Source organism: Lygodium microphyllum, chromosome 2 (assembly GCF_053477565.2).
Source record: "Lygodium microphyllum isolate KBCC chromosome 2, Lygodium_microphyllum_v1.1.10, whole genome shotgun sequence".
Lineage (NCBI taxonomy): Eukaryota > Viridiplantae > Streptophyta > Polypodiopsida > Schizaeales > Lygodiaceae > Lygodium > Lygodium microphyllum.
In genome coordinates, this window is record NC_141136.1 from 131,166,774 (window position 1) to 131,194,071 (window position 27,298).

Below are 27,298 nucleotides of genomic sequence, written 5' to 3' on the forward strand. Positions count from 1 at the left end.
ACCCAACATGCATGGAGAATTCGTGCCTTGATCTGGATGCACTGAATGGATAAGGTACATTTGAATGCATGCACCACCTTCGAAGCACCCAATATGCGACATGCACGGAGAATTCATGCCTTGATCTAGATTCGTGTGTGGTCTAGATGGAGAATGCATCTGAAATCGTGCTTGTTCTGGATGCATTGAAGGGATAAGGTACATTTGAATGCAAAATGCAACTGAATTCGTGCTTGATCTGGATGCACTGACTGGATAAGGTGCTTTTGAATGTTTGCATGGCAATGGATTCGTGCAACGAAATTCGGGCTTGATCTGGATGCACAGAATGGATAAGGTCTGATCGGTGATGCATAGAATCAAGCGTTCTGCAAAGAAGGCAAACCCCCTGCTAAGTAAACACATTGTAATCCTTGCAAATGGTAGGCTCCATGGCATATGCTTCTGGAGAGGATCAAATTCCAGCAGACATCATTGACAGCAGTGGAGAAGATTGCATGTCTTTAGATGTATACTCCTCAGATGCTAATTCTGTTTCTGAAAGCAGCGAGGAACCCAATGCAGGGAACAACTCCTTCACAAACGACCATGATGCTTCAAGTGATAACCGCAAATGGCCACACACAAATGTGCCTAACGCGCAAGATTTCCTGTCATCCAAATATTTAGCCTTTACAAGGCCACTGTATGAGACAATGACTCAGGATATTACTGGCACAAATCATGCAACCATCGAGAGCTTGAGGCATGCATGTCCGTACAAGAGCATTGATATACGAAGATGGCGAAAAATAAAAGAGAATGTATGCATTGCTGCGAACGGCCGTTTGTGCTTGAAGTCAAAAGACAAGCTTTACATTGCATGGGTCGAAGAATGGTCTGATATCATTTGGGATGCTCACTTCGATAGAGATCACGGATGTCACAGGAGCTTGGCTAAAACTCTCAACTTTCTGAAAAGGCATTGGTGTACAGATATCTTACATCATGGGATTCCAACAAGCTATGTGACTGCCCTAGTGCTTGCTTGTGCTTGTCAAAAAGTGTGCCGTGTATCTGCTGAAGAGTTTAAACATACTTTGCTGGCCCAAGAGAATGCAAGTGAGACATTTCAGTGTCGGATAGACGAGGTGCAAGAAGTGTTGGCAGAACTTCAGATCAAGCACAATAGTCGGCTAAGAAAGGGCAGGCCATGGAAGAGAAGCTGCTCGGATGTCAGGTATGAACGGTACGATTGCCATCGTAGCGGTAAGCCCAACAAAAGAGGCACAACTATGCGAAGACCTAAACAATCCAAGCGATGTGGCTGTCCCTTTCATGTGAATGTGGTTTACAAAACAGCGCTTGACAGGGCTACAATATTTCTATACGCAGATCATAAAGGGCATCAGCCGGGTACTCATAGTGACAGATACAATCTGCCCGTGCATGAGAATGTAATGTGTTATTGTGTGGATGATTTGTTTGACGTGGGTTCAGTTAAACACGTAGCAAAAATGAGCTCAAAGAAAGAAACATGGCAGACGTCCAGAGTTCCTCTTTTGGATAGGGCAAGACATAGATTCTTTATGATACCAAAAGAGGTTGCTCAACTGGCATACAAGTTGCGGATGGGAAGTCAGGTGTCTGACAATGATTGGGTTTCAATGATGCACAAGGCATATAAGTTGAAGGAGGCTGGCAAGGTGTTGTATGTGCTGCCATATGATCCAACTGCTGAAAATGTGGCAAAGCAACCATTTATTTTGATACTGCAAGACGAGTGGATGTTGGAAATGTGCAAGCGTCTGTCTCCTAACAATGCATGGGCTCTAGATAGCACTTTTAAAACCAATATGTTCGGTCTTCCGTTGTACGCAGCTGTCGCACCAACCCATATTGGGCATGGGATTCCTCTATGGCTCATGCTGTGTTCGGCTGATCCAGGGACTGCACAGGAGATTGCTGCACTAACAGTAACCATCAAAGCTATATTCACAAGAATGGATCACGTGAGACCAACGGCTATTGTTATCGACAAGTCTCCTACAGAGTACTCTGCCCTTCTTAATGTCATCGCTGAAGATCCACACTACTGGCAGTCCCATGATGCTAAAAGACAGCTAGTAGCATGCATAATTTTACTATGTTGGTTTCATGTCAAGAAAGCTTGGGTAGAAAACTTGTTGCCAAATGTTGGAAGCGCTGATAGAAAATGCCTATACTAGAGAATGAGTCAATTAATGCATTGCACAAGTGAGAAAGACTTTGACACATTGTTTGATGCAACCATGCGCGAGTACTCACAGTTTCCAGATGTCACAAGCTACATTTCTCATGGTTGGTGTGGTAGAAGCTCACAGTGGCGATATATGTGGCCCAAATTTGGGCGATTGTTTTACCATGGAAACGTTGACACGACAAACTTGGTAGAGCGATTGTGTCAGTACATTAAGTACACCTTGCTAGATGGAAGGATCAACCGATCCATAACTGAGCTTGTGCATGCATTGGTTGGTGATAGTCAAACAAGCACAAGGATGGGTGGAACCGCTCTTGAATGGTTCAAGATGAAGCAGGAGATCGCAGAGTCGGGCAGATATGCACACAGAGGGGAATCCAAAGACCATGCAAAGAGCTTGCAAGGGGGATACCGTATATGCAAGCGCTTCGAACTTGACCCATCTACTGTCCTAGTGGTTAGTGAGGAGTCCATGTTGTTCAAGGTTTTAAGCGAGTCAAACTCGGACATTTGGTACAATGTTTCCGTGCAAGCAAGTTACTGTGACTGCCTTGACTAGACCACAGAATGCAAGCACTTACTTGGGTTAAGAGAAATTTTACATACCAAATTCTCACATCTTCTCAATGCTCTTCTTGTGGTTGACCATGTTATGTGCATGCGAGGAGCATTGCCAGCAGTTGGGGTGCATGAAGATGTTGATGCTGACGTGGATATCATGGAACCGCAGAAATATGCATGTCTGCAGGCTGAAATCAGCGAGCTACGTCAGAGTTTGGAAAGACTTGAGGACGTAGCAACCTCTTTGTCTGCTGCTGCTGATGTCGGGGGCTGTATTGAAAACATGAAAGCATTGCAGAGCCACATAGTTGGATTGCTTGCCCTTGGAACCATTGAGATGCCATCCGGGGGAAGTATTCGACAGATCCAAGCAAATGTGATGGAGACAAGACTCAGGCATGGTGCAAAGAAGAGTGATGTTGATCGAAAATTGGAATCTCACCTAAGCACCCAAGGAATTAGACAGGCCGACTGTCAAAAAAACATCAACGAGGCCGTAAACGAATTAGGTTTCCTCAACAAGATCGTATTCAGTGTCCACATTGTTGTAGCAAAACATTAATCACTGACTGTCGGTCCACATTTGCTTGCAAAACATGTGATGCAATGCTGCCTTTGGGTGCTAGAGATTGCAATGCAGAGATTGCTCATAGCACATTGACTGGTCTTACAATCACTGCATTCCATGGCGATGCAATGTTGTGGAATGGAACAATTGTAGACATTGCATATCCAACCGAAGGGGGGGAAAGGAGCTTTCTTGTTCAAATGTCAGGTGCCACCTCAGTGGAGGCAATTAGGGCCTCCAGATGTAGGTTGGTCCCCCGCTATGGCCTCTAAGTAGAGAGCACGGCTCCTTGGGCCACGCACTCCTTGCTGTGTCCCAACTTTTGTCTGAGGACGAACATGTCAGTTTGTTTCTTTATGGCAGACTATATGGACTCTGTGGACACAGATCTCTAAGGCAGCAGGGATGTCCATTGAGTCCACAGCTTTTTGTCATATCCTTTGTTGATGTTTTTACGGCATGCATTTCAGTTGGCTGCAAGTGCCAGGTCTAGTATGCCTTTCTGGCCTATGGTTGTTGTCTGATTCTGAAAACTCTACAATCGTTTGCATTTGGTGGGGAACTTTGCTGAGAGATGATAATGATGATGATACGTGGGTCTTCTGATTGTCACACCCCCAAGCTGCTGAATAGTTGATTGCTCTTCACTAGCTGTTTGCTTGTGGGTCTGATCGCAGTTCAAAATGTGCATTTGTCTATATGTGGGTGCTCACTATTGCAAAGTTGATACTGGGGCTATCTGTGGCCAAGTCTTCTCTTAGCTGCATGGCTACCTCTGGTATACAGCAGTTCATTATTCTGATATCTAATGAAAAGCAGAAAGGCAATTATGCAGACCCTAAGGCTATTGTATGCATATTTTTGAGGGAAAACAAGACTGAGAAACGAGATAATCAACTACATATTGTATGCATATTCTCTTTGGCATTGCATGATAATCATGTCAGCGTGACACAGTCTAGAGCAGTTGATTATTCTGATATCTAATGAAAAGCAGAAAGGCAACTATGCAGACCCTGAGGCTATTGTATGCATATTTTTTAGGGAAAACAAGACTGAGAAACGAGATAATCAACTGCATATTGTATGCATATTCTCTTTGGCATTGCGTGATAATCATGTCAGTGTGACACAGTCTACAGCAGTTGATTATTCTGATATCTAATGAAAAGCAGAAAGGCAACTATGCAGACCCCAAGGCTATTGTATGCATATTTTTGAGGGAAAACAAGATTGAGAAACGAGATAAAATGTACTGAGTGTGGGGGAGGGAGACAGTTAGAGGTGGGAAGGGACTCTTTGACATAGAAACTTTGCAGATGAATCTTTGGGTGTGTGGATGGCCATTGGGCTGTTCATATATTGAACTTGCAAAGGATTGTGATGACTTTGTCTGGTTTTTGTGATCGAAGACGTGGCTTTGTCTGATCAGATTGCGAGGCACCATCGTCGGGTTTCTGTGAGGGTGGTGCTGACGGTTCTCAGCATAAGAGATGGCAGCATAGCTCATTTGATTGTTAGTCTTGTTCTCGCAGAACTCTCTTGGATCCAGATTGATGTGGTCTTCTCCTAATGGAGCTTATTGAGAAGGTGATAAGCAACCTTCCAATGGACATGGAATGCTACACTCACACTCTGGAATCTGTGTGCAATGCTTGCAATACTCTCCAAGTAGGACCATGGTGCTTGGCAAACATCGCAAAAATGGAGGGAATGGCTGTCTTTGATGCTGCAAAGGAAAACATGAAACCATTCACCTCAAATGGAGGCCTTGTTGGTCTCAGAGATCTTGATTGGTCTGTGCATATTCTTGGTGACAGGATTTGGTGCTTCCAAGGTTTGTTGGAAAGTATTTACAAAAGCGTTCGGCTTTCCTTAGTCCAATTTCCATCTTGTGGAGAGAGATGCCTAGGCTCTCCTGATTTCGTTACCTTGCATGGCATTGAACTTATCTTTACCAAGTGATTTGGTAAAGATGTCTGCTACTTGGTCTTCAGACTTCACATGCTCCAAGTCAATCTGATCTACTAAAATGCTTTTCCCTAATGAAATGGTAGTGAACCTTAATGTGTTTTGATCTTGCATGATAAACAGGATTGCTTGCTAACATAACACTGCTCAAATTGTCACAATACATCTTGATTTTGCTGTCCAAGTGTACCCCCAAGTCATTCAACAACTTCTGTAACCACTTAGCTTCACAGGCCACTAAGGCCGCACCACGATACTCTGCTTCCGTACTGGACAATGCAACTGTAGGCTGTTTCTTACTCTGCCAACTGATCATGCTACTACCCAATCCAAATGCATAGCCGCTGGTTGACCTCCTATCATACGTGCAACCAGCCCAGTCAGCATTAGTATACCGCATCAAGTCAAGGGGTTTCCCATATGCATAAAACAGCCCATGATCTGTGGTACTCTTTACATATCTCAGAATTCTCCTGACTGCATCCAAGTGTGGTTTGCGAGGCTTCTGTATGAACTGACTGATTAGCCCCACAGCATAACTCAAGTCAGGTCTAGTGATCGTGAGATAGATCAAGCTGCCTACCAGCTGTCTGTACATAGTAACATTCTCAATCTCTGTCCCAACATCAATCTGCAGCTTGACATTCTGCTCCAAAGGCATATCCATAGGCTTGCAATTAGCCATACCATATTTCTGTAACATGTCATGAGCATACTGCTTCTGTAGCAGCCATAGACGACTAGGAAAACATAGCCACTATCTGTCTTCTTCACAAACAGACTATGATCAGCATCACCCAATCGAAAACCATGTTGTTGCAAATAACTGCTTATGCGAGCATTCCATGCTCTGGGTGCTTGTTTCAGCCCATATAGTGCCTTTTTCAGCCGACATACATGTGCTGGAAATTCTGGATGTACATAGCTTTCAGACTATTCCATATAAACCTCTTCTTGTAATTCTCCATTGAGAAATGCATTCTTTACGTCCATCTGCCATAGTATCTAGCCTCTAGCTGCTGCCAAAGCAATCACAGTTCTAACTGTAGCCATCTTTGCTACAGGGCTGAAAGTCTCCTCATAATCAAGACCATATTGTTGCGCATGCCCTTTTGCAACCAGCATGGCCTTATGTCTTTCCAATGATCCATCTGATTTACATTTTACCTTATACACCCACTTGCATCCAATAGGTGTTTTGCCCTCAGGCAACTATACCAAATCCCATGTACCATTTTCAGCCAAAGCTGAATATTTCTCATCCATAGCAGCACGCCAATTCTCATCTGCAACTGCCTCATCAAACTTACTTGGTTCTCTAAAACCTGTTACTTTCGTCATATAAGCATAATGACGGGCTGAATATCCAGTGTAAGTATACCTATCAACAGGTCGTCTGACCCTCTCTGATCTCCTGAGCTATGGCTCACTGTGAACTTGCCTCTCATGAGGCGGCACATAACGGCTCTACCTAGCACCTGGCGTCATAACAGACGGAATCCCCAATTCACTGTCTAAGCTGTCACTGCTAGATGAATCATAACCTGCAGTGAGTGGACCTATTACATCTTCAAAAACCTTTTCTTTTCCCTTATCTGTTCTCCCCCTCACTGACATATCTGTGTCAATGGATGCAATAGTGCGACTTCGTAATCGTCCTGTCCAAGGACTCACTGTAGATGATACAGCACCTGTCTGACCACTCATGGAAGTACTCTCTGCAAGAGTATTTTCAGCATGACTCATACTGGGTGAGCCATCAGTAGGCACTGCAACAGGATTCCCATACCAAGATGCTAACTCATCAAATACCACATCTCTGCTTATGAGTGTCTCATGCGTAGAAGGTACATAACACTTATAAGCTTTCCGTTCCTGTGCATATCCTATAACACACTTTTCACTACCTTAGGATCCAATTTCTTCCTCTCCTCATCCGGTATATGCACATATGCAATGCTACCAAATACCTTCAAGTGTGAAATATCAGGTTTATGACCATACAGCCGTTCATATGGAGTGACATCATGAATCTCTGATGTAGGGGTTCGATTCAACACATAGACAACAGTCACCACTACTTTAGCCCAATAACCATTTGGCAGACATTTTTCATTCAGCATAGCTCTAGCTGACTCCATCAAAACCCTATTTTTCCTCTCTGCAACACCGTTTTGCTGTGGTGTATAACTACATGTGAGCTGTCTTTTGATCCCATATTTAGCAAGATACCTGTCAAAGTAATTGGAGACATATTCACCTCCTCCATCTAATCTCAAGCATGATATGTAATAGCCCAATTCATTTTCAGCATGCTTCTTGAAGTCGTTGAATGCATCAAACACATCATCCTTATGCTTCAAAATATAAAGCCAAGTGTACCTGCTGAAATCATCAATGAATGAGACATAATACTGTGCACCACCAAAAGAAGCATTATGTGAAGGACCCCAGACATCAGAGTGCACCAACTGTAAAGGCCTAGTGTTGTTTTTTACATGTCTCATGAAAGAAAACCGTGCCTGCTTCCCAAACTAACATGCAGGGCATACATGACCAAAATCATTATACTTGAATTTAGGTAATCCAAGTACTACTTCCTTCTGCTGCATAGATTTCAGCTTTTGTACATTGACATGTCCAATCCGCTTGTGCCAAATCTCTACATCCCAAATGGCACTCTCATCATGAGCAAACATGGCTGCCTTAAGTCCCGGAATGGTTGCATCCAATGTAAACATCTTGCCATCCCTTCTGCCCTTGGCAATTAACTTGCAGCCATTTCCATACTCCTCAATGAAACACCCATCTTTGTTAAACCTCACTTGCAAATTCTGTTCTGCCATTTGACCCACAGACAACAGATTCTTTGTTATGGTCGGTACATGTAATACATCATGCAGGCCTTTCTTCTTGCCATCAGGCATCATAAGAAGAACAATCCCTTTATGTTTTATGTCATGTTGGGTGTCATCCCCAGTACATACATGACCATGTGTACCTGTAACCATCTCATCAAACCATTCTCCATGCGGTGTCATGTGGTTTGACGCTCCAGAGTCAATGTACCATATGTCATCTCTATCATGTCTCGATGCATTTTTAGATACATGCTGCATAGCAAAGAGTCTATCAACTGGCTCATCATGAGCACCACTGGAAGATGCATAGTGCCCATGATGTCTACCCTTTGCCTTCATATCTCCATGCTTCTTGTAACAATCCTTTGCAATATGCCCATACCGGCCACAATAATGGCAATCCTTGTCCCTGTTGGACTGATCAGATGACTGCCATGAACCAGATCCACCATCTCTACCTTGGGGTGATCTCCCCCTGCCTCTAAACCCACCAGATCCACGCTGGCCTTGTGTATTTGCACCATGCCAATTACTCTGTTGTTGTTGCTGTCCATAAGCATTACGAGTGTCACCACGACCTCTAGATCCTCTGCCACACTGGCTAGAGTATAACACAGTGTCTCTACTATGAGATGCACTGGAACCTGTATTCAAACCAAGTTTGACTTCCTCAGGCAGCAACAAAGCAACTAGCTCTTCCCAGTTAGGGGGCTCTTCTCTGACAGAAATGGAAGTGTCAAAAGCTTTGTACTCTTTGCTTAAGCCATTCAAGGCAACAACAATCACATCATCTTCTGATACACTTGAGCCAATGGTAGCAAGTTGATCAGCTATGGTCTTAATCTCCGTGGTATACACCTGGATGCTCCTGCCATTTCTAAACATATTATTGAACTGTTGTTTCAACTGGATCTTCCGTGCATGTGTCATGGTTCCATAATTTCTCATCAGTATATCCCAAGAATCCTTCGGAGACTCACAGCCAGTGATTTGAATAGCCATAGCATCGAATATACATAGTGAAAACCAATGCAGTACCTTACATGCTCTTTCAATCCATAACCTGTGAGCTTTCTTCTGTTCATTTGTTGCATTTGCTTCATGCAATTCAGGAGCTGCTTCATCTCCTGTGCATAATTCCCAATATCCTCTGCCAACCAGAAAATTTTTCATTCTGAATTTCCATAATGCAAAGTTTTTGTTGTCTAGCTTTTCTCCAACTATTTGCGTGATATTATCAGTCCCATGTGCATTAGCCATGATGCAACAGACTGTATGTCAAATGCCTGACTCCCTGCAAGTCAATAAGTCCGACTGACTAAGTTCAATCCACTACAGTTGATGACAGTTTTCTACAATTAAATGCAGTAAAAAACCAGTAAATTTCAGCCCAGTATCAGCCCAAAATAGTCCACAATCAAGTTGTCCAACTCGTAGAAATAACTGTCAATACATATGCCGTGTACTTGCTTCAGATTGAACTCTTGCAAATCCACTGCCAGGGTCCAAAAACATGCAGTCTAAACCTGTAAACTGTGATTAACAGCAACACTTTCAATGCCAAAAACAACATGCACACATGTCATATATGTCCCAAGTCTTCTCAGATGACTGCAAGTACATATGTCACTCCAGACATGAGCATAGAAGCACAAAACAATGCATAATCAGCAAGTACAAGTGTCAACAGTTTTGTTTGCAGGTTGCAGTCAACCAAACACCAGCATAACCAGCTTCAAACCACTTCAAAGTGTCTTCAAACCAAACCATACATTTGCTCCAGTATGACAAGGTCAATGCATGACTATGTAGTGACCATAGACTGTTTGTCTCTAATGAGCAAAGTCATACATTGCTTCTGCAATTTGTATTTAGCCAAAAGACGAGATTGCATTTGCTTCAGCTCCAAAAATTTCAGCACTCAGTGGCACTTAATGCTTTTCTCAACCCATGAACATTCCGACATACATATGTCAGTACATACATCTCATAGATGTCACCAAATGTCACACTATGCTTCAGTAAAGAACAAATGCTTGCTGTCCATGTTAAATGATAGTTTTCAACCTGTCTGAAATGCTCCACATCTGAGTATTTCAGTTACCAAAATTAGCTTGTAGTGGATCACAACAGGTACATATGACCTCCAGCATATACCTATGCTCCAAGAGTACTTCTGGGCTTGTCAGAGAGCTTCCAAAGCTCTTCAACGTGTTGCATATACCGTGTATGCTGTGTATATAGTAGTGCTGGCCTTTTTTTCAGATCTACCCACTCTGATTTGTCCTCTGCTCCAGCAACTGATCTGTCCTTATTTTCAGATGTGTTGCATTTGATGAAGTGCAGCCCAACAACTGATAGCAACAAACAGGCACAGTTCACGCAGATCTATCCTCTGCTCCAGCAACTCGATTTGCTGAGGTTGATGCTGATGGAGCACACACTAGTGCTTAATACCTCCTTCACAAGGCTCTAAACAAGCCACAACCTGCAGCTTGACCCATAGAGTAGGCAATCACTCAATGCATTCAGCCTGTTTGAAAAAATGACACAAGTCTTCAATTGCAGATCATCTTCACTCCCTCCTGCTCCAAGAGGTCCACCAAGTAAGGCTCTGATACCATGTTCAAAGTTGAGAGAGAGAGAGGAAGGGAACCTCCATTGTCATGAGCCTTCAGGCTCTCAAAGTCATTCCTTCATGTTCCACACTCTTACTGAAAAAACACACAATACAGAGATAAAGTGACCTAGTCGGGTTAGTAGTCAGGTCACTAACTAACTACTAACCCGACTTATTTAATGTAGTCGCATGTAGACAGCTGCACACTCTAGCTATCATAGATGTCAGTCATAGATAAAGACACACTGACGGTGAGCTTGATTTCTAACAGTAGAGCTTAGTGTTTGAACGGGAATGCCTCTGTGAGTTGCTGTATGTAACACCTTTGCTAGAGATTTAGTGACATCCACAAGAGGTTCAAGCTGGTCTAGCTGCCTTAAGCCATCTTGTACTGCATCACCATGGATATGCGAAGTTTGCTCTAGAAACTCATAGTGTGGAAATGTGTGTGCTTGTGTGCATGTTTCTTGTATTCGACCACATGCCAGGGTAAATTTCAGGATTGCATGGTCGGCTGCTATACTAATGGGCTTGACAAATATCTCAAATCGCCTAATTTTTGGAATTAAAGCTAGCGACCCCATTACATAGTCCACAATGCTGGCTCCTTTTTTACTGTTCCAACAAGTGAAAGCGTGGTTTTTAATTTGCGCTCGCAATGCTTAGTGATGTTGGTATGCATAGTCTGCTTTTTTATGGAAACAATGCATCAGGGTTTCACATCTTGGACTACAGATGATAATACTTTCATGCTTTCAGAGGACAGGTGATAATACTTTCATGGCCCTATCTCACAGAAGAGGTGTTACACTAACATTAACTCCTCCCACAAAATGGTTTCCCAAACTCTAGAGGTCAATAAGCTAGTGTAGAAGATATCAGATGGGAGATGAGTAATGAGAATCATCACCATACCTTTGGATGATATCGTCTTGCCAAGGGATGCAAGCACATCCCGCAACTCCTCCATCTTGTTGATGTGATCCTTCATAGAAGAAGAATCATCAACGGGAAGCATTTAGAGCTTCTTTTCTGTGGTAATACAGTGGGCAAAGGTCTTCAGTTTTGGTAGAGAGAAGATAGCTTTGTCCAAACCTTAGCTTTGTCCTCCACTGAACAAGGTAGCGGGGTTTAGGGTTGAAGGTATTCGATATGCACTCCACTTTGTAAGACCAAAGGGAGTAGTTAGTGCCATTAAGGTGATCTTCTTTGGGCAACGATGGAAGAACAAACATCTGTATAGATGGTGCCAGAATGGCCATGCGGGGCCCTCCAATAGGTGCCCTATTAGAAACATATAAAGAAGCAAAGGGGGTGGGGGGAGGCCGGTGGGGACAAGGCCGCTCTGATCCTCTGGACATGTTAAAGTGACAATCTTTGGATGATGGTGGCTCTAATCTTTGATCTTTGCATCGCTCTTCGTGATGCTTTGATTGCTAAGACCGCTTGTCTTCGGAAGAATGGATTGACTTAGCGTCCGAGTCATCAAACGCATTGAACTAGTAATCCATATCTCTTCAAGGAAGTCTGCAAACACAACAAACTGCTGCATTTTGGTGTTGGGCTGCCCGAACGGAGGAGAAATCAGCTACACCCATACAAAACAAGTTGTAGATGCCCTGCACACTTCGTGGAAGGCCTGAACAAAGCAAAAAAAATCTATGTCTTTGCAACAAATCTGCACCAATCAGCAAATAGAGTGCGGTCTTCTCTTCGTAGAACCTTCAAGTCCTCTCTTTTGGTGATGATACCATGTGAGAGTGCACAATGGAAGAAGACACGGAGAGAGAAGGGAAGAGAGTGACTGCAAAGAGAGAAGAGAATGGATGAGGAGATCTGCACTGAACTCCAAAAGAATGCTAAATACAATGTGGACTGATCAGTCCGTGCACGCAGCCCAAACCATCAGCGTCGAGCGTGTTGAGAAATCAAATGATGTATGCCTAGAAGAGGCTTTGTATAAGAGAGATGACAAAAGTTGTATGCTCCAAAAGAGATGTCCAAAATCCCATAAACACAGAGAGGAAGAGTGGTACTATCCAAAAAGGCTATATAAGCATGTACTTGACACTCATTTCAATGTAATGGCACTATCAATTTGATTCACTCAAGATTGTGTTTATGAGTCCAAGCTAGTCTATCTTGGAACCTAATTCACTTGAGTTACAATCTCTCATTTTTGATAATGTATCGTGTGTTTGATTTGCATCCACCATAGTTAACTAGCTCTAGATCCGTGTTTATCAACAAAGCAAGGGCACTGGATGAAGCTGATGACAGAGAGAAGCAGCGGACGAGGGAGGAGTGCCACTGGATGTCGAAGAGTGCTGAAATTTGCAAGACAATGTATTTGCCAATAAATTAGGCCAGCTATAAATAGCTGGAAATTACCAAAACTAGCCGACTGCTGCAAGGACATGTCAAAAATATGGTGGACCTGCTCTTGGTGCTGAACTCAATGCAACGATTGATCAAAAATGGCAAATCATTATGATCCCTTTGAGTATGATGTGTTATGTCTACCATTGATACCGTGTCTACTAAGTATTTTGATAGTGTTGCTTCTAAGCAGTGAAGCACATTACATCATGGTATGTCCTATTTATATTCTTAAAATGTACACCTAATGGGGGTTTGGTCACATGTGCCAATGATGTCTCTCAGTTGTCAAAGGCATTGGAAAGGTCAAACTTGCGTCAGTCTTTGGTGATGTATTTGCATGTGCTTTATGTCTCACTGGTAAAGAAAAATCTAGCTTCTGTTTAGCATCGCCAAAGTTGGATGCCAAGTTACTTTTGATGGTACCTGTTGCTTGGTCTATGTCTTATGCATGATAGCGGTATAGTGTTTACTGGGACTCTTGACAGAAGCTTATATATTCTCAATGCTTATGGCAGAGAGGCTGTTTGTGGATGCTTTTAGTGGCGCTGCTATGTTTGTGGCTTCTCTTGGATTTGTATGCATCCTTTTCAGACCTAGGCAAGGCCTACAGGAGTAAAAATATATTTTAAGATTAAAACATTAGGTTCTTTTGGGATATGTGCATGTACTGCAAAAAAGTTTAGCAGTCCAAGCTAGAGACAAGTGGTGAAGTTTGTGGGTTGACACACAACAGAATGTACACATGATCATCAAATATGTTGGAATTCACAAATGCATGTCAATTTATCACATCTTTGGTGATTGCTTAGTCCAACCTAGTGGTTTACCCCTTGCGAAACTCCATTTAATCTTAGCCTAATATTATCAAAGTATGAGTGTTATGTTTATGGTTAGGTCATTTTCTGCTGACTGTTTTTGAACTTCAAGAGTACTGCACCTTTAGAGAGCTCTCTATTTTATTGTAAGCGATTTTGATCAATTTGAAGGACCTCAACTGCCTCATGAACTTCTGGGAGGGTCCTTAAGACTCCTTCGAGTCCACTCCTATTCATGGTTTTAGTGAAAGCTGAGATAAACCATTCGGCAATGCTGAGGTGGTTGCTATGATTATATTGCTGGACTTGGTATACAATAACTCCAAAATTACTTTTAAGATTCCTTCTGTTTTTGCTGCCTTGGTTTTGTAAATCTCAAAAGTGTTGATTGCCCTTCTTAAAGCTGGCTGCTCCTGTGTGTGTGAGTCAGCAGCCTATTTTTCTGCATTCAGATTGCTTGACAGCTCTATGCAACATAGTGTTGTATCATCCCTCACAATTTTTTCAAAGCCTTGCTATTTTGTCAGCATGATGTTGAGGAAGGGCTTTGGGTCTATTTCGATCTTTTAATATATTCTGTGGGTCAATCTCTATGCACAGGAGTGTTTCTACATTTAATGAAAAGCTTAAAGGCAGAAATTATTTCCCGACTGTCAGAATATGCTTTTAAGAACACAATGTCAGAATTCAAGAACACAAGATGATTGTCTATTGGGATTCTAGAGTTTTACTATTTTACATTTCAGTCTAAATTTTTGGTTTGATAGTGGAGTTATTTTTCATGACATGTTAGCCATAAACTTTGGATTTCGGATATAATATGTATGTGATTCAAGCTTGAACTTTGACAGTTTGTGTACATGTGGAATGACAACATCTATATGTGGCTAATTGGTTCTTATAGGTGATTTGAACTTTGACCGTCTTTGTGAACATGTCGAATGACAACATATATATGAGTAATTGATTCTTACAGGTGATTTTATAGATTCTTGCATCAAATTTGGACTGGTGTTGGTGGATTTTCTGAGACAAGTCAGCATGCGTGTATTTGTTTAATATATATGTGCTTATTGCTCTTTCCCTATTTTGCTAGGTAGGGGCAAAACAAATAGCAGGCAAGACAAAACACTACATACATGAGAAAAATTGTAAGGTTTGAAACACAGTACACCTATAGGAAATGGTCCCTATGCTTCCATCATTGAGCTGCTGTTCCTAGCATCTATCTGGCTGCTCCAGCTTGATATCGCCTATAACACCTGTAGTTGATCTAGAAACAAGTATCATTTCAGACTAAATTCTGAGCTAGCCATAAATTCACAGAGACACTAGCTTGGCGGTTTGTTGTCTTCCAGTTTCAGTGATGCATGCCAGACTTTATGCATCATGGGTGTTGCTACTCTGTCAATGTCCTTCCTGCCATATCCTTGTGGTGTTAGGTTGCCCCTAATTAAAACTGCTGTGTCCATCAGCTTTATAGTCTCTTTATAGGCAGGCAACAAATTGGGACAATCCTGTGGTAATCTGTGAGCCTGTTTGACAAGGATTCTGTTGATTGACACCGTCAAAGGCTGTTGAATTGATTGCAGGACATGCATGTATATACCATGTGCACTCCACACATGTATGTTACATGCATACATACACACCCTTAATGTGCACCATGTAAGTGTGTACTGCTTGCAATATTAGGTAGGTTGAGGTGCTTGAATATTTTGCTAAATCTCTTGACTCCTGAGACATCTACTCAACATAGGCTTTTAAACTTTCAATTCCTGAGTACCATAAAGTTGCCTGCAAAAGTAATTGTTTGGCATGAGATGATTCCTGTTATTGAAGATCATGATTTTACAAACAAAACTTTTTCTGAAAGGTTTGCCTCTGGCCATGCGAGAGCTGGGATATCCATTTATTAAGCATGATGTCTATTTTGGTGCCCTGAACAATTGTATATTTCCTATCTGCCAACACGTTTCATACTTGTTGCCATTTTGGTAGACTCTTAGTTAAAAGATTGGATCATGTTTACAACATGTTGTTTGAACCTATTAACATACGTATGCTAGCACCTTTTTCTCAGTGAGACCACTTTTGCAATCAATAGTAGTCTATTTTGAAATGGTGTTGATAGGTGTAGTGGGCCTCATTGCAGGTCCTCCTAGAGCATGATATTCTACATCTCTGCCAATGTTAAGGTTGAGGTGCGGCTAAGAATGGAACTGGCTGTTAGACTTTGGACAACTGGTGTTCTCGACTTGAGGATAAACTTATGGTTATCATAGGAAAAAGGTTAAACTGCCATTTTTGAGACAAAGTTAGTGAGACAACTTAAATAAATCAACCGAGCCCCCTCCCTAGCAATACAATCGCGATTCGCCAATGAATCACCTATATGTAGCTCTGTCCATTGTGATGCCACCTGATTATGTCCCTCGATGACACTTTCAACTCTGAGTGTTTCACTTGTCTTATTAGCAAGCATTTGATATTTCTCTTTTGTGGCAGTCCTAGGTAAAGTTACCTAGTGCCACTTGAATATAGCTGCTAGCATATTTCCGATGCGCCAGATTAAATGCCGTAATGGACACTGATTTGACATTTATGTTTGGTAAGTAGGTCTTACTTTGTTATGGACACTATTTCAGTGCGTTATATTTGGAAAGTAGGTTTTCTGCAGGGTAAGGGTGAACTACTAGAATGGTCTGATCGCAAAAAGGTTTGGTAGGTCTTCGGATTCCATAGGTGAGAGCGAAAGCTGCACTTGTGAAGACCAGCACCCTGATATGCTGGATGACAGTGTGCTATGTTGCAGCTGATTGCACTGTACAGGCATGCATTACATGCCTCGTCCCTCAACGTACATGTCCAGTGCCCGTGCTGCAAGGGGGGCAACTGCAGAGTGGCATTAATGCAACTGCAGAAACAGCTCGTACACAGCCTGCACATATCGCAAATGTGGCACGTCAACGCGCGCGCTCAAGCAAACCCACTTTCCAACCTCGTCACCCGCAATGGCTGCAACTGGTCTACATGAAAACGAGCACGCATTCCTACTATTGACTATTGACCAGCGGGAGGTTGCCAAGCCCACACAAACGGAACCAAAGTTAAAGTCGAAATGGAACTAGAGTAAAAACTGTGTAATACCCCTCGTTTACATAGACGTGTCACAGCCCCAAATGGCGTAGTCAAAATTTACCATGAATTGCAAAATTAACTTAGGGCAGACATCAAAGCTGCAAATAGAAATATGTAATCTTCTTAATGAGTGTTGACAGTTTACAAGCCACATGAAAGTGTCAATGGAAGCTGACAGTTTACAAAGCCAAAATTGATCCGCCTCAAGAGAAAGCGGATGCACAGTCAACTACTATTGATGCAAACATGAAGTCTTTACAAGAGCCTCGCCAGAATGGCCTAACATGTACAATGCATTCTACCCATCCCCAGGTCCACAGTTCAAAAACATCCCATGAAACTATGGCTGAAGATCAACACCCACTCAGACGCTGCCGGCCGTGCGAGAAACCCACTGACTCAAGGTCCTCCTCATCTGCACAACATCATCGTGCTCGAACCATCGCTTTGTCAGCTACATGAAGACAAGGATTCAGATTAGATTGAGCCGACCTAAATCAATCCATATTAGTGCATGTATTAAATATACTCACAAAAGATGCCGTAACCACTCCCTGCAAGCAAGCCTCCACTAGCAGGCGCATGCAATGCATCACATAATACCCGCAGTCAACGGCGTTCGGTTGGCACGGTATCACTGCCTGCACAGGAGGGTTGCTTAGTATGGTTTCATGGCGACGCTCCGCAGTCCATGTCTGCTCCACGGCTAGCTTAGCCATCCCACACATCAATGGAGTGGGTGGCTTGTTCATAGGATCCAAGAATAGCAGCCCCGTCTTCTGATGTAACTGAGTCACCCCATGCCCCGAACAGTTGAAGCACACAAACAATGTCCAATGACCGCTCATGACCAGGGGTAAAAACACAATGTCATATAGCTCATCAATCGGAGACATAAAGTTGGCCAAGCTCGACTTTGTAGATGCAGTGCCTGCCAAGCCAACCCACAGGGGATCAACAATCCAGAATTTGCAGCTTATTTCCTCCTGCAGGCTGAACTCCATCCACAGCGCAAAGAAGTTCATGTCCAAGGTGCTGGCCTGCTGTGCGGGATCTTTCAATTGTTCAAAGAAGTCCCCCTGTACTGGCAACTCCAGTTGGAGGCGTGTTGACTTGAATTGATATCTGCACAACATAATCAAAGTGTTAAATCAAAGAAGCAGGCAAATAGGTATCCACAAGCGGAATCAATCGTATACGAACATGATCCTGCGTGTGTCCCTGTCACCATCAGAAAATGCATATAGCACACGAACAGGCAAAACAGTAATGTCGTACGATGCGATCGACAATGAAGGCCCCTCTGGCGATAAGAGCTCTATGGGTGTGTCCGCAACAATATATTCTGCAGTAGCATCCTCCTGATCTGCCGCGTCTATCGACTGTGCATGGTGCGATGACTGCGTTCGAGCTGGGCCCCCAACATTTGTGCTTGCAGTCCTCTGTTGTTGGCAGCGTAGAAAAGTAAGTCAACTGCAGAAAAACCAACGAAAACTAGCAAAGTCAACTGCAGAAAAACTGAAGAACAGAGATACACTTACATATCTATTGAATCCTACGGCAATGCGAGCATGGATCCTCTTTATGTGATCATCCTTCTTTGCATCGTATCTTTTCATCTGCTCCGCCACGTACGCGTCCACCCATTGCTCCGGACCTCCCATCCTCTGAGAATCTGGCAACTCACTGTATATCCTCCATCCTTTGACCACTGAATCAGTCTCATGCTTTTTTCTATTTTTCTACCACTTGAATTCCATATCCTCGAATCTCTGGCGGCTACGATGCTCCTCGTACTTCGTGTGGGTGCCGTATACACGTGCATCAGTAGGCCCTCTTCTACCTCCAGCAGGGACTGCAATGTTCAGGCCATGCATTGCTTTTAAATGTTCCTCCATGGATGAGCGTCGATAGTAGAAGTGTGTGCGCTTGCTGCAGAACTGGTCACAAGTGCACCGGCGAGCCAATCAACCATTCTTGTCAATGACAATCTCGAAGGCTCGGACGATACCATCATCCGTGGGGTGCACAGGCCCAGGGCGTGCTCTAGGACCACCTCGGTCAATGCCATGTGTGTCTGCACTTGTCGTCATTTCGCCTGGCGAAGCATCAAATGGCACAACAACAATGTTCAGAATTCAATCTGACTTGATGACAACATTCATACGCAATATTTTCTGACGCCAGTTTCTGATCTGCAGACAAGAACAATGAGAAATCCATAGTGTACGTTTTTAAAATCATCCCAAATGGGCATGCAATGTACTCACTTGGTGCCAACCCTGAACTGGCCAACGAGTCAGCAGACAGCAGGGACTTGATGTTCTTCATGACGAATATCATTGACAGACCTGGCAGCGGCTTGATCTTCCTCATTGGCAAGATCAGCCGAAGGCCTATCAGGGACATGATCCTCTTCTTGGGCAAGATCGTCTGCAGGCTCTTCCGTACCTACATCGTGGTTAACTGTTGTTTAGGCAATGCAAAACCTCGGTGCTAAAATAAATTGAAACCACTTACATGCGAAAAATAAAAACTTACAAGTGAACTCCCTTGAAAGCATCTGATTGATGTGAACAAATGGCAGTCGTTTCTTGGTTGGAGATTGTTGCGCCTTTGCTTGCTTTCTGGGAGCCGGTGGCACCACAAATTTGCGCATAGGAACAAACTTGCCAGAGCGGAGCTTCCTTGGTGAGGGCACGTGGGGTGTCTCAGGAGATGGTGATGCCACATGCATGGCTGGCTGAGGGGAGAGTGGTGATGGCACGTGCATGGCTTGTTCCCCTTGCGATCGGAGCTTCCTTGGCAATGGCACTTGGGGTGTCTCGGGGGATGGTGATGCTGCATGCATGGCTGGCTGAGGAGATGGTGATGCCACGTGCATGGCTTCTTGCCCTTGCGATCGGAGCTTCTTTGGCGAGGGGACTTGGGGTACGTCGGGACATGGTGAGGCCACATGCATGGCTTGCTTAGGAGATGGTGATTGCTGCCCTTGCGATCGGAGCTTCCTTGGCGAGGGGACTTGGGGTACGTCGGGAGATGGTGAGGCCACATGCATGGCTTGCTTAGGAGATGGTGATTGCTGCCCTTGTGATCGGAGCTTTATTGATGAGCGTGCTTGGGGTGTCTAGGGGGGTGCTGATGCCACGTGCATGGCTTGCTGGCCTTGTGATCTGGGTCTTTTGCCCGGCTTCATTCTATTGGAGCCAGCAAACACACGTTTAATTTGAAACATGCACTTGCAACACAGATCACAGAGCTATAGAGGAACTCACCTGAGCAAGTTCTCGTCTCGCAGGCCGTCGATACTGAGGGTCGACACTCCTTGCTCCAGAGTTTGCGCACACCACCCTTCTGCTGCTGCTCCATCGTCAATGTCCATGATATAGGAGAATTCGTGCTTGCACCACCTCTAATCCCAGGACTGGCACCTCGATGATGCTTTACCCCTTTCATAGCGTCCTTCCGATTCCCTGCAAAATCCCCTCGATCTTCCACACGCGCGACGCTCTCCAAACCATGAGAATGGCTGGCTTTTTTGCCACATGCAAAGCTCGCGGCAGCGGCACGACCGGGGCTGGGCACCCCAGGATCCGGGCACATTTTGGGCTGGGCACTTCTAAAGCCGAGCACATTTGGAGGAGGCCACGCGCGAGGCCGGACATTTTCGGGGCCGGGCAGATTCGAAGCAGGGCACGCGTGGAGCCGGGCACTTGGGCGACAAGACATTCTCATGATCAAATTTCACAGTCAACGGTGATCGACGGCCCAGATGATCGGATGTGATGGGGGCAAAAAGGGGGCCGTCGATCACCACTCTCCCCTCCTTAAAGACCCCCCCTTACCATAGACACGGGGGGGGGGGGGGGGGTATGGGAGTTAAGAATAACATCGTGTTGTATGTCTTTAAGACTCATGTTTGCGCAGGCTCTAATGCTTCGCGCTAGGATAATGAACACCCGTGCTTGTGCAAGTACTAATGTAGAGTGCTAATTTAGTTATAAAATGGCAAATAGGTGAAATTTGGTTCAAAATTCCCTCCAAAAGTTTTGAGTTGTAGGTTTTTGTATATGTGCTACCAAAATAATATTCTTTAAAAAGTATGGAGTTATAGGTTTTGTATCTGCTGCTAAAAAAATAATGTTATTTTTTCAAATAGAATATTGGCTTTGGAGTATATGAAGATGGTGTCACCAATGACACCATGACAAGAAAACGATTAAGAACAAAAAGGAAATGAATTATGAAACACTAGAAAATGACATGCGTGGGTGTAAAACGTCCCGCGGTTTGGGGATCCTATGAAAAGATATTTCTTTCTGTCACTTGTTCGGGTCGTTCGTCGCGGCTCTCTCCGGGGCTCCGCCGCAAAGGACTTCGGGGAGGACGAAGAAGAAAGAATTAGAAAAGGGAAAGAAGAAGATGAAACCCTAGGGCCGCATCCCGCTATCCCGAGCAGGCAGGTGCGCAGCACAAGCAGGCTCTGCACGTCCTCTTTCGTCTCCTCGCGGCAGGCTTCCTTCTCTCGTCCGTGGCCATCCGGAAACCTTGCTAGCTTCTTTGAGCCTAAGAAGAAGAAGGAGGAGGATACCTAGGGCCGCATCCGCCAATCCCGTCTTACAGAGACACAGCAGAAGCACGCTCTGCTTTTCTCTTCGCGGCGGGTTTCCCTCCCTCTTGTCTATGGCCGGCCAGAAGAAACCTTGCTAGCTTCTTCAAACTTTAAAGGCCTTCGCCGCCCCCCCTTCCTCGACATCCTCTTACGCAAGAAAGAGCGAGCGTGCTAATACTACAGCGAGAAAGATTAAACTACCTTCTTTGCTCTCCACGCCTACGGCGTGCCAGTAGGTGATTGCGTCGTCATTCACCTATCCTATTGCCAGCTCCGAACTCGAGTTCAGTCTTGGCTTGCAAGGTATCTATCTTTCTTGTCGCATTTTCTTTCTTTCTTGGGGAGCCCGTTTTTGACTTTTGCCGATCTTACTACTTCTCTACTCTGAGAATGATGCAAAATGCGCGCTTTTCCTTCTCATTGCGTGCGGGGGTGTGCACAGCTTCTTTCTGTTTTTCGAATGCTCGCGCCTTAAGGGCCCGCTTCTGATGTCTTTCTTTCTCTCTCTTGCCTTCTAAATAGTACATAAGCTTTACTCTCTCTTTTGATGTAGCGCACACTGCTGAGAGGGGGCCTGTCTGTGCCAGGAGCTCTGAAAGTACCTGCATCTGTATTTAGTCCCTGTGATTTCTGATGCGGAGATCAACCATCTGCAGCTAGTTTTACGTTTGGTGATTCTGGAGTAGAAATGTCCGCGCTTTCGATCACAGCTATCGACAGGCTCATAGAACCGGCTCCCGGGGGCTCTTCAACGAGATCTGGTGCTATGGAGAGGGAGGGCGTCCCTTCCATAGATAGAAAACCTCCCTTCTCGTTTTATCCTCCACTTTATGTTACCCCGCCAGTTCCGCAAAGGCCCCCTTCTCCTTCTCCCTCTTCCCTTTCGCCTTCCCCTTATGTCTTGAATTACAAGAGGCGGCCTCCCGTGGTACAAAAGGCGGACTTGGGCTCCAGAGCAGTCACAGAGAAGGATTCTTGTGATTCTGAAAGAGAGATCGAGAGCAGTTCAAGCTCATGCCGGCCTGAAACAAGGACTGATACATCAGAATGGAAGTTGATACAGGCAACTGCAAGCTCACCTGATATTACAGCAAGGGTAGAACAGAATGGCCTTGTATCAAACTGGAGTGATGAAATGGAGCCTGATGCAGTTGGACCTTTGGGCGAGAGTGAAGTTTTTGAAATTGAAATTGCACCTGGTGAGCGGTGTGTGCTTGCATCTGAGACTAAAGGGTTGTCTGAATCGGGAGAAATACTACAGACGACTCCCAGGAGGGAACCCCGAAGTGGAACTCCCTTGCTGCAGGCTGACAGCAATCAGATGTCTTCTTCAACACTCTCTCTGACAAGTGAAGAGTTTTATGATGCACCAGAGGCCCCATTATATGGTACTAATTATCAAAATGTCAAGTTTTACTCCCTGTAGTTTCGTTTAGCATGCTGGTAATTAAATGGGGCTGTTGATTATTAGTCCAGATGCCAGGCGTGATAGTTTGTTGTTATGTCCCGAGAAAGAGGCTAGGATATTTTGAAAGGAGCAGTCAATTGTCCCAGGGTTCTTAGTTCTGAATGGGTTGCATAATTGCTACTCTTATTATGTTGTTCTCAAAAGCCAGCCTTGCTATATCTGCTATTCTTACTCTGTCGCGTGAATTCTTTGCAGATTCAGCTAGTGAAGATGAAGGTGTCCTTCCACGCACTCACAACAAATTGTTTCAAGTCAAGTCAAGTGAACTATATGCAGCCAGATTGCAAGAAGAGGTCAGAAAGCGGGTCAGTGCAGAGGAGGCCTTGGCCTTATTACAGCTGCGATGGAATGAGATGGCCAGAAAGTGTGCTTCAATCGGGGTATCCATTTCACCATCTCCATGTCAAGGGGGTGCAATACAGAGTGAACAGGTTGCTGCAGACCCCTCAGAAATTCTTGCAGAAAAGCTAGTGGTTGCACGGCTAGTGGGAGGTGCAGTTGCTAGTGCTGCTGTCAGAGCCATAAAAGACGAGGAAATAGAGAGCATATTGACAATGAAGAACCGTGAAATATCACGGCTGTGGGATAAGTTACAGTATTATGAACTTGTAAATCATGAAATGTCCCAGAGGAACCAAGAAGCTATAGGTAAAATGGTGTTTGTGTTCCTGGGCCTCAATACTACTTAATTTTGGCTTCTAAACAGTTTTCTGATTGTTATAAGCTTTGTCAAACAGAGAGTTCTCAAAGAAGAAAGCGGAGGCGTCGAAAGCGGCAAAGATGGGTACTTGGGTGTTTTTGTGCAGTTCTCTGTGCTGGTACTGCTGGCTTAATTTGCTACAAGGTTTTTCCATGGGAGCAGACCAGAATGTGGGTCAAATCCCTAGGTGAACCTGTGCAGAGTGAGTCTGATCAGCTGACATAAAGCAGATATGTCAGGTAGCATAGTAGGAGCCGATCTGCTACATGCTTTCTGGTATGACGAAGCTGCAGACATGTCTGCCTATGCAAAGGCACTTTCGTTGATTTCATTACCATTAGCCAAAGGCATCTATGTCAAATGTCAAGCTTCTAGATCACTTGGATTGCTGGTCCCTACTTGTGCACCCTGCATGGTTAGAGGATGGAGGGATTGCAATGTCATAATCCCATGTCAAGCCCCTGTATTTGAGGGTTCATAGACTGCCATGAGTTCAGTATCTCACTCTGTAAAGCTATTGTTCAGAAATAAGTGGTGCAACTAGACTGATATGAAGTTTCTCAGGATAAGAGCGCCTCACCAAAGCATAGAAAGCAACAATAGTAGTCTACAAGCATTCATTAAAAGGTTTCTATGTCACCTCTTGTTACACACTCCATTGGCTTGTGGACTTATGTCATGTACAAATGGACAATAGCCATGCGTCGATACATAAATTATCTTCTTTTGGAACTCTCTCTTTCTTTCAAATTGTCTGTGTGCGCTTCACACAGTCCAGGTATTTTGGCAAGTATTTATGTGCTTGATTGATCAATTATGGTGCTGTCTCACACTTTCTGGTAGTGGTGCTAAGTGGGCGGTCTCCATTTAGTGATGGGTGAGTAATTATTTGTGGTTACATGTGGTGCCTCAATATTGGTTTTATGCTTAGGCCTACATGGTGGCGTGGTTGGTCTCACTTCAAAGCCATGGAACATCTGCTAGACAGTTTGTTGGTGCTGGTTTTCTAGTAGGGCTTTATCTGTTTCCATCATCTTTCTTAAGGTCTCTTGCATTCCATCTTATCTATGTGTAAGTTGATATATGGGTCCAGGCCTACTTTTTGCATCAGCGGCAAGTCGAGGGGGGGGGGCTCCCTGGCCCTGTCAAAACTTTTGAGTGAATTGTCTTGCATCTCTCTTGATACAGACCACCTTGAGTGCTGTATATGATTGGGAACATTCAAGACTCACAGTGAAATAGTAGTAAGATGTTGAATGGCTCAGGTCTGGTTTGCTGATCCGAGTCTGAATGTTTACAACATTGAAATGAAGCCAAAGGCTGAGACTCCGGATATCAATAGACAATGTTGGAGCGGATAGGCTGAAATTCTTGACTACAAACCCGAGTAAAACCTCAGTTTTTACTAATCAGTAGAGCAGGGCTAAACTTTATGAATCAATCTGTGTTTGTAGGAACCTTTTTGACAATGTTCTTGTGCATTTTGTTTCTCAATGCTTTTTTAAAGAAGGGAATGTTGCTGTGTTGTACTGTAGTATTTCAGGTTACTGAGTTTCCTTGAAGTGCAATGCTCCTAACAAATGTGAAATGGAATGATTAAATGATAGCAAAACTGTTTGCTATGTTGGAATTATAGGAGATGCCAAGCTGATAGGAAATGCCAAGCTGATGTGCTAATGATTAGTTGAGGCAGTACAACGTTAAGAGTTCTAGCTAAGTCCTCTCAGTGGGCAAGGAAGGTAACCCTTGATTTTGAAAGATGAGCGATGTATGTTGAGTTGATCATATGCTAATGCTCCATGGAGCTTGACGACAGCTGCAGATGCTGCTTGCAGTGAATCAAATTTTGTTGCATCTAAAGGGGCTTGCCGAAAATTTGATAACACGGTCTTGCTTCTGGAAGGGGAAGTTGTATTGAAGTTTGACATATACCATTGGTCCATCAATGCGAAGCTATGAGCCATGTGCATACTACAGATGGTTTGAGGCTTGGCATGTTGGTTCATAAACTGGATCGCATAATCCTTGTTCCAGTCCATAATGATTCATCTCCATTGCATACACGAAAAGTCACATTGATGTGCTTAATAGTGAGGTTCTTTGCTAAACACTTTTTAGCAGCCGTAGCCATTTTTGCAGGTAGCCCTTCTTATGAGGGCTAGGGTAGAGGGGCCAGTAGTGTGGCAGCTACTGACAACTCTTCGAACTTTGGAATCAAAGGTAGGAGTCAAAGAAAAAAAAAAAAGGATCTTTTTGCTGATGTATATGCAATGTGCAAAATGTTTTTTGGCTTTTTATCGAGCGTCTGAAGAGCAAATGAAAGCCTCACCAATGAATTTGTGATTGTCCAAAAAGGCTTGTAAAAGAGAGGCATGTGAGGATGCAAAAAAGAATACAACGTGGATCTAGTAAAGCAACATGACTAACCCTTCTCTTTGAATGAGAGAGCACTGCATCATAATGCCTTCACCACCTCATGCATGCTTCTATATTATGTTTGCTCTTTATTCTAAACAGAAATTGCATCAGGAGTGGGGAAATCAATTTTACAGGCCCCCTTTACCCCAGTTGGTTTTTGGAATCTCATTTTGGAGGGAATCATTCTTTTATGAAGAGGCCTTTCAACTATTAATTTACCCATTACACTAAAGGGTTTCCTCTAATTCTGCGTGAGATCTTTGAAGTAGTAAATTTATGTACATTCTAAAGTCCTAAATACTAAATAGATACAAGGTTTTGAGCATTCTAATATGGAAGTAACCAAATCCACATTTAAAACAAATTTTCAAGCTAATTAATTGTAATGAAAGTAAGATGCTTATTTTGTGGATAGTGCAAATTTTCAAGCTAATTAATTGTAATGAAAATAAGATGCTTATTTTGTGGATAGTGAGGCTTGGCATTTTGGTTCAAGAATGGGATTGCATGATCCTTGTTCCAATCCATAATGATTGTATCTCCATTGCATACACTAAGTCACATTGACATGCTTAATAAGTGAGGTTCTTTGCTAAGTACTTTCAAGTGGACACAGCCATTTCTTTAGGTATCTCTTATTATCAGGGCTAGGGTAGAGGGGCCAATAGTGTGCCAACTATTTACAACCCTTTGATCTTTGGAATAAGAGGTAAGAGTTGAAAAAAGTTATAACAATGACATTTTTGCTCTTGTATATGCAATATGTAAAATAATTTTTGCCTTTCATCACACTTCATAGGCGTAAATTGATAATGAATTTGTGATCGTCAAAACCAAAAAGGAACTCAATATGGAGTTAGTAAAGAGAGAACTCTAATCCTTCTCTTCGAGTGAGATAACATCGCATCATAGCACCTTCACCACCTAATGGACACATTTATAATGTTTTTGGTCCTTGCA

The 27,298-nt window shown here is 43.6% G+C and overlaps 2 protein-coding genes across 4 annotated transcripts; one reads left to right on the forward strand and one right to left on the reverse strand.

The window, feature by feature from the left end:
• Positions 1–17,243: 17,243 nt before the first annotated feature.
• LOC148040331 (uncharacterized) lies at positions 17,244–21,458 on the reverse strand. The gene is made up of 7 exons (XM_087698443.1): positions 20,416–21,458; positions 19,682–20,337; positions 19,411–19,591; positions 18,682–19,238; positions 18,344–18,582; positions 17,674–18,265; positions 17,244–17,594 (listed from the first exon to the last, which is right to left on the reverse strand). Exons 4-7 carry the CDS (start codon positions 18,802–18,804, stop codon positions 17,505–17,507), a joined length of 1,044 nt encoding a protein of 347 aa, XP_087554569.1. The 5' UTR covers positions 18,805–19,238; positions 19,411–19,591; positions 19,682–20,337; positions 20,416–21,458; the 3' UTR covers positions 17,244–17,504.
• Positions 21,459–21,505: 47 nt separating this feature from the next.
• LOC148040332 (uncharacterized) lies at positions 21,506–24,655 on the forward strand. 3 transcript variants are annotated; one of them, XM_087698416.1, is made up of 4 exons: positions 21,506–22,055; positions 22,306–23,140; positions 23,416–23,868; positions 23,958–24,655. In XM_087698416.1, exons 2-4 carry the CDS (start codon positions 22,441–22,443, stop codon positions 24,143–24,145), a joined length of 1,341 nt encoding a protein of 446 aa, XP_087554542.1. In that variant the 5' UTR covers positions 21,506–22,055; positions 22,306–22,440; the 3' UTR covers positions 24,146–24,655. The 3 variants fall into 3 exon arrangements, with proteins under 3 accessions (XP_087554542.1, XP_087554547.1, XP_087554557.1); XM_087698421.1 differs by having other exon boundaries at positions 22,340–23,140; XM_087698431.1 differs by having other exon boundaries at positions 22,409–23,140.
• Positions 24,656–27,298: the final 2,643 nt, after the last annotated feature.

What these genes read in the sequence shown, in the direction of transcription:
- LOC148040332 (XM_087698416.1), top strand. Translation starts at nt 22,441, where the DNA reads ATGTCCGCGCTTTCGATCACAGCTATCGACAGGCTCATAGAACCGGCT. An exon ending in ACCAGAGGCCCCATTATATG is followed by an intron (nt 23,141 to 23,415) that starts GTACTAATTATC and finishes AATTCTTTGCAG; the next exon opens with ATTCAGCTAGTGAAGATGAA. An exon ending in GAGGAACCAAGAAGCTATAG is followed by an intron (nt 23,869 to 23,957) that starts GTAAAATGGTGT and finishes TTTGTCAAACAG; the next exon opens with AGAGTTCTCAAAGAAGAAAG.
- LOC148040331 (XM_087698443.1), bottom strand. Translation starts at nt 18,804, where the DNA reads ATGGGAGGTCCGGAGCAATGGGTGGACGCGTACGTGGCGGAGCAGATG. An exon ending in AGGGACACACGCAGGATCAT is followed by an intron (nt 18,266 to 18,343) that starts GTTCGTATACGA and finishes TATGTTGTGCAG; the next exon opens with ATATCAATTCAAGTCAACAC. An exon ending in GAGTGGTTACGGCATCTTTT is followed by an intron (nt 17,595 to 17,673) that starts GTGAGTATATTT and finishes GTCTTCATGTAG; the next exon opens with CTGACAAAGCGATGGTTCGA.